The sequence below is a fragment of the Mauremys reevesii genome, linkage group 16 (genome assembly GCF_016161935.1).
Source record: "Mauremys reevesii isolate NIE-2019 linkage group 16, ASM1616193v1, whole genome shotgun sequence".
NCBI lineage: Eukaryota > Metazoa > Chordata > Testudines > Geoemydidae > Mauremys > Mauremys reevesii.
The window spans coordinates 39,680,173-39,696,913 of NC_052638.1; the positions used below are offsets into that span (position 1 = coordinate 39,680,173).

At 54.4% G+C, this 16,741-nt stretch overlaps 1 protein-coding gene across 2 annotated transcripts in view; it reads left to right on the plus strand.

Annotated features, from left to right (window-relative positions):
* ZFPM1 (zinc finger protein, FOG family member 1) overlaps positions 1 to 16,741 on the plus strand; it is a 124,745-nt gene that overhangs the window by 91,444 nt on the left and 16,560 nt on the right. Inside the window, exon 4 of one of the 2 annotated variants that reach the window (XM_039503779.1) lies at positions 11,395 to 11,528. The exons of the other annotated variant lie outside the window; for it this stretch is intronic. Within the exon in view, the coding sequence (XP_039359713.1) occupies positions 11,395 to 11,528 (134 nt within the window). The remainder of the gene's footprint in view (positions 1 to 11,394; positions 11,529 to 16,741) is intronic. 2 annotated transcript variants of the gene reach the window in all.

Consider the following 16,741-nt stretch of genomic DNA (forward strand, 5'->3'; position numbering starts at 1 on the left):
TTCCCACCTCCTGTCTGTTTGGATTGGAAGCTCTTTGGGGCAGGGACTGTCTCTTACCATGTCCACAGCACCCAGCGTGCAGGGGCCCCGCTCTCTCTTAGGGCACTACCATAATACAAATAAACAGAGAGGACAAACCACTCAGGGCACGCATGGTAGGAAGCAGGCCTGGCCTGGCTGGGGCACAGTGTGGAGACTAGCAGCTCGTTTCATCTCTGACTTATATGGTTCTTCTCTGTAGCTGCCTCCAGCTAAAAATCTTAAAGGTGACATTTAATCCGTAATTAACCTTCCTGAGCCAGGTCTTCTGCAGGCCTCTGTGGCTGCGTCGCGTGGGAGCAGGGGGCTGAGCGTCTTGGCAGGTGCCATTCAGGAGGCCTGCTTGACACGTGGCTTGTAGATGGAGGCTGGGAACTGGTTGGCCTCGGACTCCTGGGAGCGGGTGGGCAATCTTTGTTTCAAGCTGCTCCCAAGTCTGTCGTCGTCTCTTCCTTCCTTCCTCCACTCTTCATGCTGCCTCCCACCCTTCTCGCGCCTCCTGCATTTCCACCCACCACCCCTATAAAGCGATGGAGCTGCTGCAGGACCTGGACCGCTGCGCCTTGCTCTCGCCCTTCCAATGCCGGCCCCTTGCGCCCTGCCCTTTCGGCTGCGTCAGCAGGGAGCAAGGAGGCCTGGATTTCACTCCACCCTGGCTCGCTGTGGGCAGGCTTAAAGCACGGCTTGACCTGAGCTCGGTGAGGGGCAGCCCTTGAGTTATTGCTCAAGCTAACAGTGCAGTGAAGAGAAGCCCTTGGAGACACGTGGGTGGCGATGCAGGTGCAGAGTCTTCATTCCTCAGCGGTTGTTGTCATTGTCGTTTTGGTTTTGCTGCTGGGACTCGCTGTGAATTTCAGCCACATGGCGCATGAATTAGCGGTGTAGTTACACCCCCCACTGCCCAGGCTGGGAATGCGCCTTGCCGGTGCAAACGGAGGTGCAGGCAGAGAGCGCCAAAACGTGGCTCTTAATGCGCAGCTCAGCTCTGCATTGGCGGTCAGTGGCTCAGAGCACACCATACGCCCGCACTGCAATCACTCTGTGCCAATCGACCACCACCCTGCAGGGAAAGAGCAGGACATGTGGGACCCACAGGCCGCAGGCAGTTGGGGATAATGGACCCTGGTAGAGGGAAATATTGACCTTGCTGTGGCATGAACTCCAGCGTTGCTGCGCTCATCCCATACCACTTTGCTGCGGCCGCCAGCACGTCTGACCTGTCCACTTGCCTGTTAATTGGCGGGCCGAGGGCAGGGTCATCCGCTCACTCCCCTGCATCCCCATTGGCACGGGCAGAAGGCTCGTGGCCGGCTGGCGCAGGCTGCACTATTTTTGTCCCTTGTGTCTGGAACGGTTGTCTTTTATCAGTGGCTGTGTGTTTTCTCTGCTGGGGATTGATACACAGAAGATGGAGTGCTCTGACATGGAAAGTGTCAGGCCGGCGCTCTTATCTCGGAGACGTGGTCTCCTGACCCAAACGCAACTGATTAGCCTGCGAGACGCGGGGACAGGGTGGGGGGAAAGGAGCAGAGAGGCTGGTGGGGGTGGGGGCCAAGGAGGGGAGGTGGCCGTTGGGCACCAAATCAGCTCCTTTTCCAAACTGGCCAGGAACGCTGTGTAACCCCCGGGCCTGTCCAAGCTGTCTAGGGTGTCACCGATTTCCCCTGAGGTTTCCTACAGGAGGAAGCTGCTCAAATGAGAAACGAACGCAAGGAACCAGCTCCCCCCACCCCGGCCTGAAAAATACAGCGCCACCTTATCGCTGCAGGGATTCCTGTCTGCTGCTGGGCCAAGCAAACAGCAAGCTCCTTGGGCCGCGCCATCGGGGCCGTACTGGGAGCCAGATCCCTGCACCCCAGAGCTCCTCAGCGGGGGCCCCTTCCACAGAAGGCCCCGTCCCAGCCTCCCTCCGCAGCGTGTTGTTCCTTCGCTCCTGCTGGGAGCCCAAGGACTCACTCCAGAGCTCGGGGGGCAGGAGCGTGGCCTGAGTTAAAGGCTCCAGGGCTTAAGCCCGGGGGTATCTCTAATGAGCAGGGTTGCTGCTTTGTGGCTGGGCCCTGGGAGGTTGACTGGGGAAATGGGCTCACAGTCCTGTCAGTAATAAAGGGAGATACCGGGCGTCCTGACCCTGTGTCCACTTGCGGGGATTTTTAACAGCTTCAGGCCTGGCCCTGGGGTTTGGATTTAGGCTATTAACCCTTCAAGGCCCAGTGTACTCTGTCTTTCGGACAAGTTCCTACAAGCCTGGGAAAGGCAGGGCTCAGTGGGCATGCCGGCCCTTTCTGGACGAGTAGGGATTGACGGCAGTGCCAGGTGCTGTGTACCCGCTGGCTGCATTGCGGGGGGCTAGCCTCTGCGGCGCGTTGGGGATCATTTCAGGGGGAAGATGCCATACAAATGTGAGTCGTTGTTTGGGTAACAAAGTCCAAGGGCCGAAGTAGGCGGAAAGTCCAGACTCCCGGCACTGGGCTCAGCCCATGGTGATGTCTTCAGTGGACGAGACGAGCTAAATCGGCCGGGCGGCTCGGTGTCTGTTCCCATCGCCTCAGTGCTGTGCTTTCCTGCTCCCGTCTCAGGCGGTGCCTAGTTTGGGGGGACCTCCAGGTGACCCACCCGCTCTCTGAGCTGCAGAGCTCCCCCTTCTCACCGGCCCAGGAGAGCTGGGGAGCCTCAGCCCCTCCAGAGCCAGGCAAGGTTGTGCTCTTGTTGCCCCGGGAATGGACGCGTGAGAGTGAAGCTGTCCCTTCCCCAGAGCTCGGCTCTCTGCAGCACGGCCGGTGCTTCTGGAGCCCAGCAGCAGGGCCTGGGCCCCTCACGGTTCAGCACCTGCCCCGTGGCTCAGATGGTGCCTGTCTCTGCAATGAGCCTCTTCTCCCGGGGTTTGAGGCTGGCTCAGAGAATTCCCTGTGTAGTGGCAGGTCTCGTGCCGGGGCAGAGTGGGCAAGTCCCCTGCGTGCGCTAGGGCCGGCCATTCCCGAGGAGTGTTTCAATTTGTACCCTGGGAAATGGGAACTCGGAGCCCGGCTCTGTTGCTCCAATGCGCAGGAACAGAAGCTGCTCCAGCATCACGCGGTGCCCAAGTGCCGCTGGGAAATGCAAATCTTGCCACCAAAGGGAAGTGTGGCTGTGTGGGGCTGGGGAGCAGGGAGGCCGGCAGGGTGGGCCTGGACGCTCTCGGAGAGGGGGATGGGACTGACTGGAGGAAGGAGACATGTGCTTGGCTGCTGTTTTCTGAGCAGAGTCCATAAAGTTTAATGGAGGAGATGCAGGCGAAAGAGACCCTAGGGAAGGTGGCCATAGAGTAATCCCCAAAGAGACCCTGTTCTGCCCAGTTCTACAGGCAGTGTCCTTGCAGCAGGTTTCGTTTGGGAGCTGATAGGGTGTCTAACCTCCCCCCCCCAATCACCCCTTTATTCCTCACCCTTGGCTTTTCAGTTATCTCAGCATGACCTCTTCTCCCCTCCAGTGCTGGCTGCATTTTGCCCTCTCCACAAGTGGTAGCCATAAGTCAAACTGGTCAGGAATTTGTCAACAACCCTTCCTCATCCGCCCACAGGGCTGAAAATACTGAGCCATCAAAACTGAAACGTTTCCCAGGAAGGTCTCTGTTGAGACCAAACTTTTGGTGGGAAGGTTTCTCAGGTCCAGGTCAAAACGAGAGAGACCCCAGAACCGCCGAATAGTCTTGTGCTCTCTGGCCCAATGAAAATTTAATTATTGATACAAAGCAGAACAGCTTGAAACTGATAGTGCCACTGAACCAGGCAGAGCAGCGATTTGAGCTTGGGTCTCTCCCACATCCCTTGCCAATGCCCTAACTGCCAGGCTGTCGGCAGTGCTCTTCCATCGCCAGCCCTGGGGTGTTTCTGTGCCGCAGACCCCGGAGCTGGTTTGACAGGTACAGAATCTCTTCACTAGTCGGACCTTGGCACCCAGGACCAGTCCACTGATGGAAGAGGGGCTCTTCCTGGCGTGCCCAGAGCGTGAGAGGAGCCGTGCGCGGCTGGTGGTTCCTCCCAAGTGAATCAAGGCTACGGCGTGAGGAGCGGAAGCTCTGCCTGTAGGACAGCGTCGTAGGCAGGGATACTGCCGCTTTCACCCTCTGTATTTTCCTCTGCTGGTGGTAAACTTGTAGCTCTGCCCTGATGGGCCCAGGCCAGCGCTGTGTGTCTGGAGCCCCATTCCACCCCCCACCCCACCCCCCCATGTCTTTTCTTCAAGGGGGAGCATGTTCACATTTGTGCCTCTGGATGTGAGTCCTACCCCTGGTTTCTGGCCAGGATTGGATCAGCAAAGGGAAGTGTCCTGGCTCTGCCAGACCAGGTTCGCTGTGTTTCCAGATGGCAGAAATCTTGTGAGACCATCTCATTCCCCCCGAGATTTCCACCGTTTGGGGCCCAGCGCAGGGGTTTCAGCCCTGTCAACTCCTAGCTCTGATTCTGGCTGGAACCCGAGCCCCAGCCCTTAGCCTGATCCGAATGGATTCGGAGTCCTTCCCTCCTTGGCCCGGCTCTGATTGGAAGGGACTGTGGATTCGGTTGCTTTTCCCTCCTTGTTCCTGCTGGGTTTTGTTCCCTTTTCTCAGTATCCCCCGGGGGAGAGGGGTATGGGGTGGGGAGTAGCTCCTGCTGTGCCCAGCACCTGCCCTTCAGAGTCCTTCACACTCCTCCGGGAGCCAGGGATTAGATGGGCGGGTGGCTGCCGCCTCTGCCCTTCTCACCTTCAAGAGCGGGGAAATAAAGCAGGGCTTGTGTCAAAGCAGCAAATCCAATTGAGCTCTTCAAAGGCTCATTAACAGCAAGAGGTCCCATGTGGCTGGGAGCTCCCAGGAGAGGCGAGGCCAGGGGGTCTGTTTCCTCTGCTCTTTCCCCTTGTCCTTCTGCCTCTTCTTGCCAGAGAGATGTGGCTTTATTCTGTCCTCCCCTAATCCTCTCGTCCCAGAGCGAAGCTGGTTTGTAATGGTACCTAAGGAGGCCCAGGCAGCAGGGACATGCTGATGGGACACTGGACGGGCAGCACCATCACCGTGTTAATTTCCTAAATCAGTATAAACCCTAAGATACAAATGTAGCCTGAGTCCCTTTCGCCTGTAGGAGGATAATGTCTGAGAGAAGCATTAGCTAGTCGTGCACAGAACAGAGTCAGGACCCCTGGGTCCTATAGCCGCCGCTGCCACCCCCGCTGTGTGAGCTTGAGCAGTGGACCGTCCTGCACTGAACTATGGAGGAAACAAGCCAGGGGCTGGCTTAGGACCTGTCTGGCTTCTCCTGACGTCACCGCTTCTGCCAACAGCTTGCGGGCCGAGGGTGTTCGGCTCGCACCTTCTGGGCTGATCCCATGCTTCGGAGGGAGAGAGACCTCTCGGATCAGAGCCACCCTCAGGGAGAAAAGTGGAAGGAGCAAACCTGGAAGGTTCTCTGACAGCTACAGGAAAGATGCTTCTGATCCCCCAGCCCCACCCCAAAAGAGGAGCCAGTCGGCCCCATGCTGGAGGCTGTATTTAACCCCACCCCCCAGAAAGCAAAGCCACGCCCCGCTATAAAGCGTCTGAGGAGAGGCTTCCCTCTGCTAAAGCTCACTCCTAGTCAGCGGGCAGAGCGGCAGGGAGCGGGAGTGGGGTGATTGGGAGAGGTAGCCCCACGTGGACAGGGGGCTCCGAAATTGAACTGGGGGCGGTTTCTCATCACAGGCTCCAGTGGCTGGCCGGGAAGGCAGCTTTGGACTGATTTGATCCGTGGGAGCCCAAGCCCACAAAGGGCCGGCCTAGGCAGCAGGCGCCGGGGATCTCACCGAGCAACCGCGTTGAAAGGACACGCATCTGTGATGGCGTTGGAGCTGCCTGGTGGCTGCTGCTGCCCTTGAGCCCTGGAGGAGTGTGATCCCAAAGACACTGCCCTGGGGGAGGTGCTGAGCCGCTTTCCTATACAGCAGGGATGGTGATTCTGCCCTCCCAGCAGCGCTGTGTGCGAGGCGCTCCGACACCACAATGGTTAGAGCTTGGGCAGTCCCCAGGCGGAAACCGCACCTCTGCTCTTCTGCAAGGTTCGTAGCTCATGGAGATGAGACCTAGAAGGAGGCAGCTGAGTCTGGTGTGGACCGAGGACCAGCTCAGATTAATCAGCCCCTCCTAGCCAGGCATTCCCTCGTGGATGATGCCCCGTAGTGCCGTAATTCTCCTGAAATAACCCCAGCTCTGAGGATACAGACATTGAGCTGCCAACACCCTGAGTGCAGAGAGACCCGCTGGGTAATAAACCCCTCATCAGGCTCTGAGCTATCCAACCGGCACATTATTTTTGCCTCATGGTGTTTCTAATTCTAAAGCAACTTGCCTTCAGAGAAGCCCCGCCTCCTCCCCTTGGCCTGCCGGATCCCATGGCTGGGCTGAATTTCCAGTGGGGCGGATGATGCCATCGATAGACATGATAGACTGGAGAGGCAGATCCAGGCAGGAAAAGGAGCTGGCAGGTAGTGGAGACCTCACCAACATTGAGTGTCTTTTAATAGCTGAGAGGGAGCACGGACAAATCTCAATCCAGAATGTTTCAACATTCAACTCTGCATTAGACCGATCCAGGGCCAGGCTGGGGGAGCTGGGCATACAGACACCTGATGTGGGTTTATAAGTGGCTCTGAGTGAGTGTGTGTGTGTGTGTTAGTGCTGTATTTGCATATGCAAATTGAGTATGCATAAATGTATGTATAATTGCACACCCCTAACTTTGAAAATCTGGCCAACGTGGTCTATGGAGTCTCTGTTTCTTTTTTTTCCCTCTGGTTTATTGCAATTGGAAAGTCCATCTTTATTGAGTGTAAAACCAATTTTAGGAAAGCGTGGGCCTTTGCCTGCCTCTGAGGCTGGCTCCTTTTAAGAGGTTAAGAATATATTGCTGCTAGCAGTGAATAGAGTTGCTCCCTTAGCTCAAACAATAAGCTTAGATTTTCATCTCTGAAGATCAGAGGTTTCAAACCCAGCTGAGGGCCCAGCCATGAAGAGGGGGCCGGGATCAGTCGATACAGCAGAACTGTTCTGTACCTCTCCTGACACAGTAAGTGCTCAGAGGCTGGAATCTCTGCCTTTCCTCCCACCACCTCCAGGATAATCTGCATGGGTGTTCAGAGCAAAATGAGCGATTTGATTTCATTGACAGTCACCAGCCCATGTCATGGAGAGCCAGGCGGGGCCGCAGCCAGGTCAGCTTCACCAGAGGGCAGCCTGCATGTACAGCAGTCTTTTCAATAAGCCTTGGGACACCGGGGACATTTCTAAAGAAAACAAAAGTTGTGCCAATATTTTAAAAGAGTAAACGGGATGACCCGGGTAATCATAGGCCTGTTAACCTGACATTGATCCAGGCAAGATAATGGAGCGGCTGATCTGGGACTCAATTCATAAAGAATTAAAGGTATCAATGCCAATCATCATGGGTTTTGGGAAAACTGATCCTGTCCAACTAACTGGATATCTTTTTTTGAGAGAGAGATTACAGGTATGATTGATAAAGATAATAGTGGTGATGTAATATACTTAGAGTTCTGCAAGGCGTTTGACTTGGTACCCATGACATTTTGATTTAAAAAACTGGAACGATCTGAAATTAACATGGCATAGATTAAATGGATTAAAAACTGGCTAACTGATAGGTCTCAAAGTGTCATTCTAAACAAGGAAATATCTTGAACGGGTGTGTTGCGAGTGGAGTCTTGCAGGGATTGGTGCTTGGCTACTTAACATTTTTATCAATGACCTGGAAGAAACAAAAAATCATCACTGATAAAGTTTGCTGCTGATGCAAAAATTGGAGTGGTAAATAACAAAGAGGACAGGCCACTGATGAAGAGTGATTTGGATCGCTTGCTAAGCTGGGCTCAGGCAAACAATAGGCGTTTTAATATGGCTAAACACCAATGTCTACATCTAGGAACAAAGGATGTCGGCCATACTTACGGGATGGGGGACTTTATCCTGAGAAGCAATGACTCCAAAAAGGAGTTGGAAGTCATAGTGAATAATCTGCCGAATGTGTGACACTGTGGCCAAAAGAGCTAATGTGATCCTCGAATGTATAAACAGAGGAATCTTGAGTAGGAGTAGAGAGATTATTTTACCGCTCTGTTGGGCAGTGGTGCAACCACTGCTGGAAAACCGTGTCCAGTTCTGGTGTTGACAATTCAAGAAGGACGTTGCTAAATTGGAGAGGGTTCAGAGAAGAGCCACAAGAATGATTACAGGAGTTAGCTGAACAAAGAGAAGGTGAAGGGGTGACTTTGATAGTCTATAAGTACCTAAGTAGGGAACACATACTTGATAATGGGCTCTTCAGTCTAGCAGAGAAAGGTCTAACAGGATCCAACTCTTGGAAGTTGAAGCCAGACCAATTCAGACTGGAAATAAGGTGTAAATGTTTAACAGTGAAAGTAACTAGTCATTGGAACAACTTACCTAGGGTTGTGGTGGATTCTCCGTCGCTGGCCATTTTTAAAACCAGATGGGCTGTTTTTCTAAAAGCTCGGCTCTGGGAATTATTTTGGGGAGGTTCTGTGGCCTGCACTATGCAAGAGGTCAGACTAGATGATCACAATGGTCCCGTCTGGCCTTGGACTCCATGAATCTCTCTCTCTCGGTGCAGGTTTTCTGGGGATGCAATAGCTGTCCCCTTTCCATTGGCGTCGTCACTTTAACCCTGCTGAGTGGGGTGATGGGGCCTCCATTTAGCACACATTTGAGTGTTGGTTTGCTGCCGTCTTATCTGCACTTGGAAAGACAAAAGCGCAGTTAAAACATTTTAGAGCAGCCTTCATAGTGTATTTACATGTTATCTAACCCATTAAACCTAGAAACTTATCAGATCATCAAGGCCATTAAGCCCTGAAGCTGCCTCGACTTAGGGTTCTCGGAAGTGAAATGGCTCCTACTGCCTCCCTTGTGATGGAATGCCGGGGTGCGTGATGGAAGAGGCTTTTCACTCCATGTTCTGCCATGGATGCAGACATGAGCACCTGGGCACAGCCTCTTTCATGGTGAGAGGCATTGACGTAGTGCAAATCAATGTGATATGTGGAGTTAGATTTGAAAGATGCTGTGGAAAAACAGGCCGATAGGAGAGACCGAGTCCCACCAAGAGCCGTGATCCTGTAGGGCACACTGTCCTGACCCTAGCAGGAGATCCCAGCTCAGAGATCCCTGCTCAGAGGTCCAGAGGAAGGCGTGAAGCAAAGCAAACCCAAGCTGTCTGGAAATGTGCCCCAGGTGAAAATGATTTCATAGAATCACAGAAATGTCAGGGCTGGAAGGGGCCTAGAGAGATCGTCATGTATTGAGGCAGGACCAAGTAAACCTAGACCATCCCTGGCAGGTGTCTGTCCAACCGGTTCTTAAAAACTTCCAACAATGGGGATTCCACAACCTCCCTTGGAAGCCTATTCCAGAGCGTAACTATCCTTAGAGTTAGAAAGGTTTTCCTGCTATGTAGCCTAAATCTCCCTTACTGCAAATTAAGCCCATTACTTCTTGCCCTGCCTTCAGTGGACACGGAGAACAATTGATCCCTGTCCACTGCATAACAGCACTTAACTGTCTCCAAATACGTTATCAGGTCCCAACTCAGCCTTCTTTTCACAAGACTAAACAGGCCCAGTTTTTTTTAACCTTTCCTCATCGGTGCTCAGGGTTTCTAAACCTTTTATTATTTTTGTTGCTCTCCTCTGAGCTCTCTCCAATTTATCCACATCTTTGCTCAAGTCTGGCACCCAGAACTGGACACAGGACTCCAGCTGAGGCCTCACCAGTGCCGAATAGAGCAGGACAATGACCTCCTTGTTAATACACCCCAGAATGATAGTAGCCTTTCTTCGCAACAGCATCACCTTGTTGACTTGTATTCAGTTTGTGATTCGCTGGCTGTAACCCCCAGATCCTTTCCAGCAGCACTCCTGCCTGGCCAGTTAGCCCCCACTTTGTTGGTGTGTTTGATTTTTTCCTTCCTAAGTGAAGGACGTTGCACTTTTCTATATTGCCTGTCATCTGGTTGATTTCGGACCAATTCTCTTATTTGTCCAGGTCATTTTGAATTCTAATCCTGTCCTCCAAAGTGCTAGCAACCCCTCCCAGCTTGGTGTCAGCTGCAGATTTTATAAGCATCCTCTCCACTCTGTTATCGAAGTCCTGAATGACAATACTGAATAGTACCGGACCCAGGACTGACCCCTGCAGGACCCCAGCCCCAAATATGTACGGATCAGTCTGATCCCCTGCATGTGAGCGTGAGTCCCTGCATTTACACACATAATCCTTCCCTTGAGCATGGGCTGCAGTTCCCTGCTGTTGCCTTGAGTGGAAAGATGGTTCTGGTTCTCTTGTTCCTGACGATCACTGGCAGGAGCAGCGGTGTGTTTAGGTTTCTGTGGCTCAGGATGGCTTTACGTGGGAACAGGGCGAGTGGCAGGACCCTCCCTGCTCCAGCACTGGGGAAGAGGCTTTGCTAGATAGCACTGTTTGCCTTGGGCTGGTACTAGACTGAGAATTATCACAGCTCTGCCGTTATTCTGCTAGCAAAGATGAGGGCACTGCCGTAGTCTGGCCTCAGGTGTCCTCACCACCGGGTAACGTTGTCCTGCTCATTTGCACACCACAGTGGTTAAAAATGCCAGTCGCCCGTCTGCACCTGGCTAGAGCCAACTTGCTCAAAAGTCGCACTGTAGACAAGGCCTTTCGGACTTGACCTTGCCTGACGCTTTGTGCCCCGGCAGCAGCACCGGGCTGGGCTGTGCACACCTGGCAGGGCCGGCTCCAGGCACCAGAAGATATTTCTGTCCCCGTCTGCCCCAGCTGTGCAGAACACAAGCACTGTTGGGTTTAGGCAGCTGCGTATCCGTGTTACACACATTCCCCCCCTCAGCCACACCTAGTTAATCCCTAGACATTTCCAGAGGGAATTGACATGTCGCTCAGATTGAAAGAGAACGCAGTGCTTGGTAAACAGGAAGGGCTGCTGATTCCATGCAGCAAAGCACCCAGAAGTTGATCCTTCTCTGAACCAGCTGAGAATCTCTTGACTCTACCAAACTGACCTGGAAATCTCCTGCAAACAGGCCCCGACGCTCACCTGCTTCCCGATGGGCTGCAGGTCCCATGAGAAGTCGGTTACTTACATGTATTTAAATCGCCAAGCAAAGGTCTGACTTTGTTCCTGTTTAACGAGGACCATTTGTAGTCTGGAAGGCAGGCAATGCTCTTCAGTTGGGCTTGGCTTTGACGGGTTACTGCTGTGCCCTTTGAATGCTGCCGGCTGTCATGGGGCAGCAGGGTGAATCTGGGCCCCTTCCTCACCCTCCTCTTGTCCTCTCTCTCCCCAGATGAGCTGGAGCTGGTCACGGTGGAGGGGGAGAGCAGAGTGCGTGCTAGGCGGAGCCTGCCGGAGGGATTGTCCTGGGGGCCGTACCCAGGGAATATCCACAGCGAGCCAGCGTCTCCAGGGCAGAGCGAGACGGTAAGAACCACTCTCTGCTCCCATTGTTTGGGCCCCATGCAGCTGGTCTGGGCGAGGTCTGCCAGGGCCTCTGTCCCCTCCATGGGAGAACCAGCCCTGCAGCAGCACTCTGGGGGTTTCCTTGCTGTGGCATCTCCAGACCAGCTCAGGGATGGTGGTATTTTTGCCCGGTGCCGTCACTGTCCGTTTTTTATTCCTTCATAAAATGCATGCGAGATGTCCGTCCGTGTTAAGGCTGACGGCTCAGAGAGTTTATGCAAATGACTTGTGGCCCTGATTTACATATTTGCCAGTATATTGCCTTATTTACATATCAGCAAATGCCCTGGTTACCGGCACTTAAGCCTGACAAGGCAGCACCATGGAATGAGCTGGAGGAACGCAGGCATTGTCATGCTCCTGGCTGGCTCTGGTATCTCCAGGGGTTGTGTCCAGGTCACGGTGGTGGCTCCTGGAATGGTCCTAGCCATAGAGATGCAGCCTGGAATGTCTCATTCAGGAGGTTGAAGCTCCTAGGCAGGAACAGTGCGGACAGCAGCTACACACAGGCCCCAGCAGAGACTGGCGGGTCAGGGTGTGGGATCCCTCTGCTTGTCCACAGAGACCCCCGGACGGGCTCCTCACAACCCCAAGAGTGGGGCAGCTGGGGCACCAGGAGCCGCCAGAGTTGGGCTTGGCCTGCAGGGGGCAGCACTGACCCCAAGTTTTCAAACCAACCCTCTTTTCATTTAAAAAAGGGCTTTTCCCCCCCTTCCCCAGAGGAAAAATCCCATGAACCATTGTCTTATCCATGGACAGTCTCTGCATGGCTATCGCCGATCTCACGTGCTGTAACCCCGGGTTTCAGCCAATGGGAACTATCAATCATTGGTTTGATTTATTTTTTTTAATCAAACACTTTTCCCTGCCAAGAAATCTAGGGAAAACCAGCTCTGCCCAGGAGCTCCCCATTCAGCATGCAGTCCCCTAGACCCTCTCTAGGGAGAGGCCATTGTACCTGTCAATACCCCATCAGCTAAAGGGCGCCAGCGAATTCTCTCCTGTTTGCCTATTTAAAATGGTGGTGGTGGAAACAGGATGTAAATCTCTTCCAAAGAGGGGCGGTTGGAGGGAAGAGTTAGAGTTACAGGCAGGAGGACTTAGTTGGCTCCAGATCTAGACTCTGGCAGGAATTTCCCTCCCTACCACAATCTGTGCACTGTGGATATGCTGTTCCTCAGTGACTGTCTCAACTGGTATCTCCCTCCCTCACACGCGCACACCCGTCCCCTGGAGAAGCACCGCGGCTGACGTACGCTTTAGTCTTCGGTGGTGACGGATGGTGCCTGGAAGATGCCTTCTTGTGGGGCATCGGTCCCCTCTTTGGAAGCCTTTCTTGCGAGGTTTGGTGCGAGCTGTGGCTGGCTGTGGCGATGAGATTACTCGTCGCTCACTTTGGCAGGCTCTTGAGAATTGCTCCGTCCCTCTGCGAGTGACTGAAAGGGGTTAACGTCTCACGCACACAGCCCCCCTTGAGAAAAGGCCGGGCCCAGTGCACAGGTCTGGTCAAGATGATGGATGGGCTGCGTTTGTTCTTGCTGATAAACCGTTACAACAAAGTCATCCTGGTTCTGTCCCCAAGCTGCAGTTTGGCACAAGGCTTAAGGTTTGCTTTTCCCACCGCACCGGCTGTCTCCCAGGCTTGTGCATGCCTGACTCCCTTTTCCCCCAGTCCCTCCCAAACACCTGGGTGTAATTATAACACGAAGCCGAGGCCCCAGTTCCCTGGTGCCGGAATGTGGCCGTTCACACGCGAGACGCGAGCTGCCATCTCTCCTGTTCCGTTCATCTCATTAATGCCGACCCTGGCAGGGCTGTATCACAGCAGCAGCAGGCTTTAGAAGTGCGCTGATGAACAGACCTGTGATCTCTTTTGAAATCCCAGCTGGAGCTTCCTACCTGCTGGGCTTAATTTCTGACTCCACCGCTGTCAGTGGTGCAGAGACCCAAGCCAAACTTGTTCCGCCCTGTTGTCTCTCGCTGTGCGCCCCCGTCCCCATTTCACAGATGTACTGCGGGGGGAGCATGTCCCCCTCCCCACTAGAATTTCTTCTTTGTCTGTAGTACTCTTGATCAGACGCGTGACGTTGTGATCGGCCTGGCCAGCTCCATAGGATGATAGATCTTCCAGGCACTGCACAAACTTTTATTAGTCTGCTTGGAAGCTCTGTCCGCACTTGCAGAATATGCCAGAGGCTTCCTGTAGGGTGTCGGGGACATCGGGGCAGGAATGGCCCCAGGATCAGAGCAGCACGCCTGGGATTCACCGGCTTCTGCCAACGAGCACAATCCATTGTTGCCTCCTGTTCTTCAGCACGGGTCCAGATTCTACAGGTGCCCTTGGCACTTCATAGACTGACAAACCTACAGCTCCCTGCCCCCAGGAACCTGCACCTGTCTAGACCTGGGGGAATATTGCAGAAATGGCTCCCCAACGCTCATTCACCTTTTCAAGGGCCGTGCTGTGGCTGTCTCGGCCACTTGTGTTCTCGCTCTCCGAGAGCAGCCAGTGGGTGAGGTGGCTGGCAGGAGTGTGCGCGGAGGCCTCACACCGGACTGCCACAGACGCAGGGAGGGCGGGACCAGCCAGAGGGACACACCAGGGAACGTATCTGGCATTGGTGTGTCCCAAAAGGGAGCCAGGGGACCGGTGGGTGGGAGCTTCCGCTGCAGGTTTTCCCCTCCGGCTCTATTAAAATGCCCCAGGCAGAGCTGCAGTACAGGGCAAGCCACCCGGCATTCCCAAAGGGCTCGGTGATCGCCACCCAGCTCCCAGTGAGGGTGCCACCGTGCGTCCCCGCAGCAGGACTATCCGCGGCACACATCCCGTTCACCGTGTCAGGCCTCTCTGCACACTTGGGAGCCTGGGCCACCCCAGCCCTGCAAATACACAATTGCAAGGTACTCGGAGTTACGTTCATCCAGTCAGGGAACTGCAAGAGTGCCGTGTGCCCTACGGCCAGGCAGAACTGTTCCCGGTTCAAATAGCGACTGCTGGATCCTCACAGTGAAGTTTGTGGACAATGTGGTTTTTCCATTGGACGTTTGTCCAGTAGCTGCCAGTGCACCCAAACTCATGGGAGCTGAGCCAGGCAATTCACACAAAAAATCAACAGCCAAATTCAACAAAGAGATTGTTCGCTGCCAATAGTTTGCCCCAGTCTGGCCCGGGGGAGGGTAGGAGGAGCATGTGTGACTGTAGAAGAACTTGCGATGCTTTGGTAACACACTCATCTGGTCTCGTACATGTAATGTCATGGGCCATATTTTCAAGCAAATGCATGGATACCTGCCAGCTGCAGTTGCACATCCACCTACTGTTGTTGTGTGTGCATTGTCACGGTGCATGTCTCTGAGAGCACAGGGTTTCTCTTCTGGTCTGAGGGAGCCGAGGGAGCCAGTGTCGAAAGGTTCCTGGAGAGAGGGATGGCCTAACAAAGACCACGGGCGCTATACAAGGATCGATCTAAACTGCAAGCAGGGTTTCTGCACAGAACTAGCACAAACACAGAGTTTGGATCCCAGTTGCCACTGGAAAATAAAAGAGCCAGACACACGACAGTGATGCCTTTCAGGAGGGCAGTCGTGGTGTCTCAGTTCCCAGAGGGGCTGAAGGGACACGGACCTTTTGGCTCAGGCTTGGTGTCCTACCTGAGAGGGTGCAGGGATGCCGAGCAGCCTCACGCGCTCTGTGCCTGTGGGTTGCACATTCTAATCCTGATCCTGCCACTGACTCAGAGGGTGGCCTCGGTTATGTCACTTCTCTGCCTCAGTTTCCCCAGGACTAATATTGAGAGGATGCCCTTGACCTGCCCACATCGGCGTGCGATGTCTGAGGCTTTATGTATAGTGTTTGGAAATCACGGCGCTCCGTGGATGGAGGTGCAATGAGTGCTGTACGGTATCATAAATACACACGGGGTGGGAGACCCGGGGCAGGGCTAGAGTGTCTCTATAGCAGTCACCTGCTTTAATGAACCAAGCCAGGCTCCCTGGCTGTGAGTTACGAGGCTGAGTCGGGGGCCTGAGGCTGTCGCGTCCCCAGTGGTACTCATGTGCCTGGCCAGACTCTGCCCCCTTTCGTGCACTGGCAGAGCCCCCTGCCCAGCTCGCGAGGTACCCAAGGAGCCTTTCTGCTGTGGGGGGGTGATGCTGGTAGCCCAGGGAGCTGCACTGGGCATAGGGCGAGGAGCAGCACAGAACCGCCGCTGGGGGGCAGATAAGAACATCCCAGTGAGTCACAGCCGGCTGCATCAACCAGTCAGGGGGCAGCACTGGTGACTCCGAGGAGACCGTGTTCCACTCTCCTCTCTGGAAGATGATCTGCAGCACTGGCCATTAGGCCCGGGAAGGGCGGTGGTACAAAGTGGGAGCAGACTGGCAGACCTGGCATAAAGCCAGTGCCTCCAGGCCCCTGTCCCGAGTGTGCTGCATTCAGCCCACTCGTTATTTAACCTGCATGGTGCCCGCCGTCTGCCAGGAGCTTACGGGCTCTGGGGGCTGCCAGTCTAAGAAGTATCTGCCTTTCTCCATGGACTGGGAGGACCAGGGGAAAAGCCAGCTTGGAAGCGGGGTGCAGAGTGGCAGATAAGCTAGCAGGGATGGCCTGGCATTCCCTCACCCCAGCCTCCTCTGAACCAGACAGGCTGCTGGGAGCAGATGTCCTTGCTGCGGGATTGGGAGCCTGCTCCCAAGCCCGGGTGAAACCTGCCCAGCGAGCCGTTCCAACGCTTGAGTCGCCCTGGCAGTGCCGTCTGTGTGTCTCACGGCCCAGCCTGGCTCGCTGGGAGCTCAGTGACTCCTCCGCGGGGAGGCGGATTCCCAGCTTACAGAGACAGCACCATCTCCAGCAGGATGGGCTGAGGTGACAGCTGTGCCCTCCGTGGATTTCCCTCCCAGCCCCGGCCCGACGCTGCGGGGGCTTGGCCAGGCCCCACCATATCTTCAGAAGCCAGGAGGGGGCGGCGGGAACTTCCAGAACTTTAAGGTTCTTGCAAGAAATATTGGGACAAAGAGTCTTGGCTGTGTCTTTCTCTCTCTTTTTTTTTTTTTTTTAGCTCAGACCCTGTTTATCTTTGCCGAATTAAATCCTTGATTAACCCTTATCTCTCCATTTCAGCGGCTATCTCTCCTTTGGCGCCGTATGTCCAGACACCCGGTACAGGATGATTGAT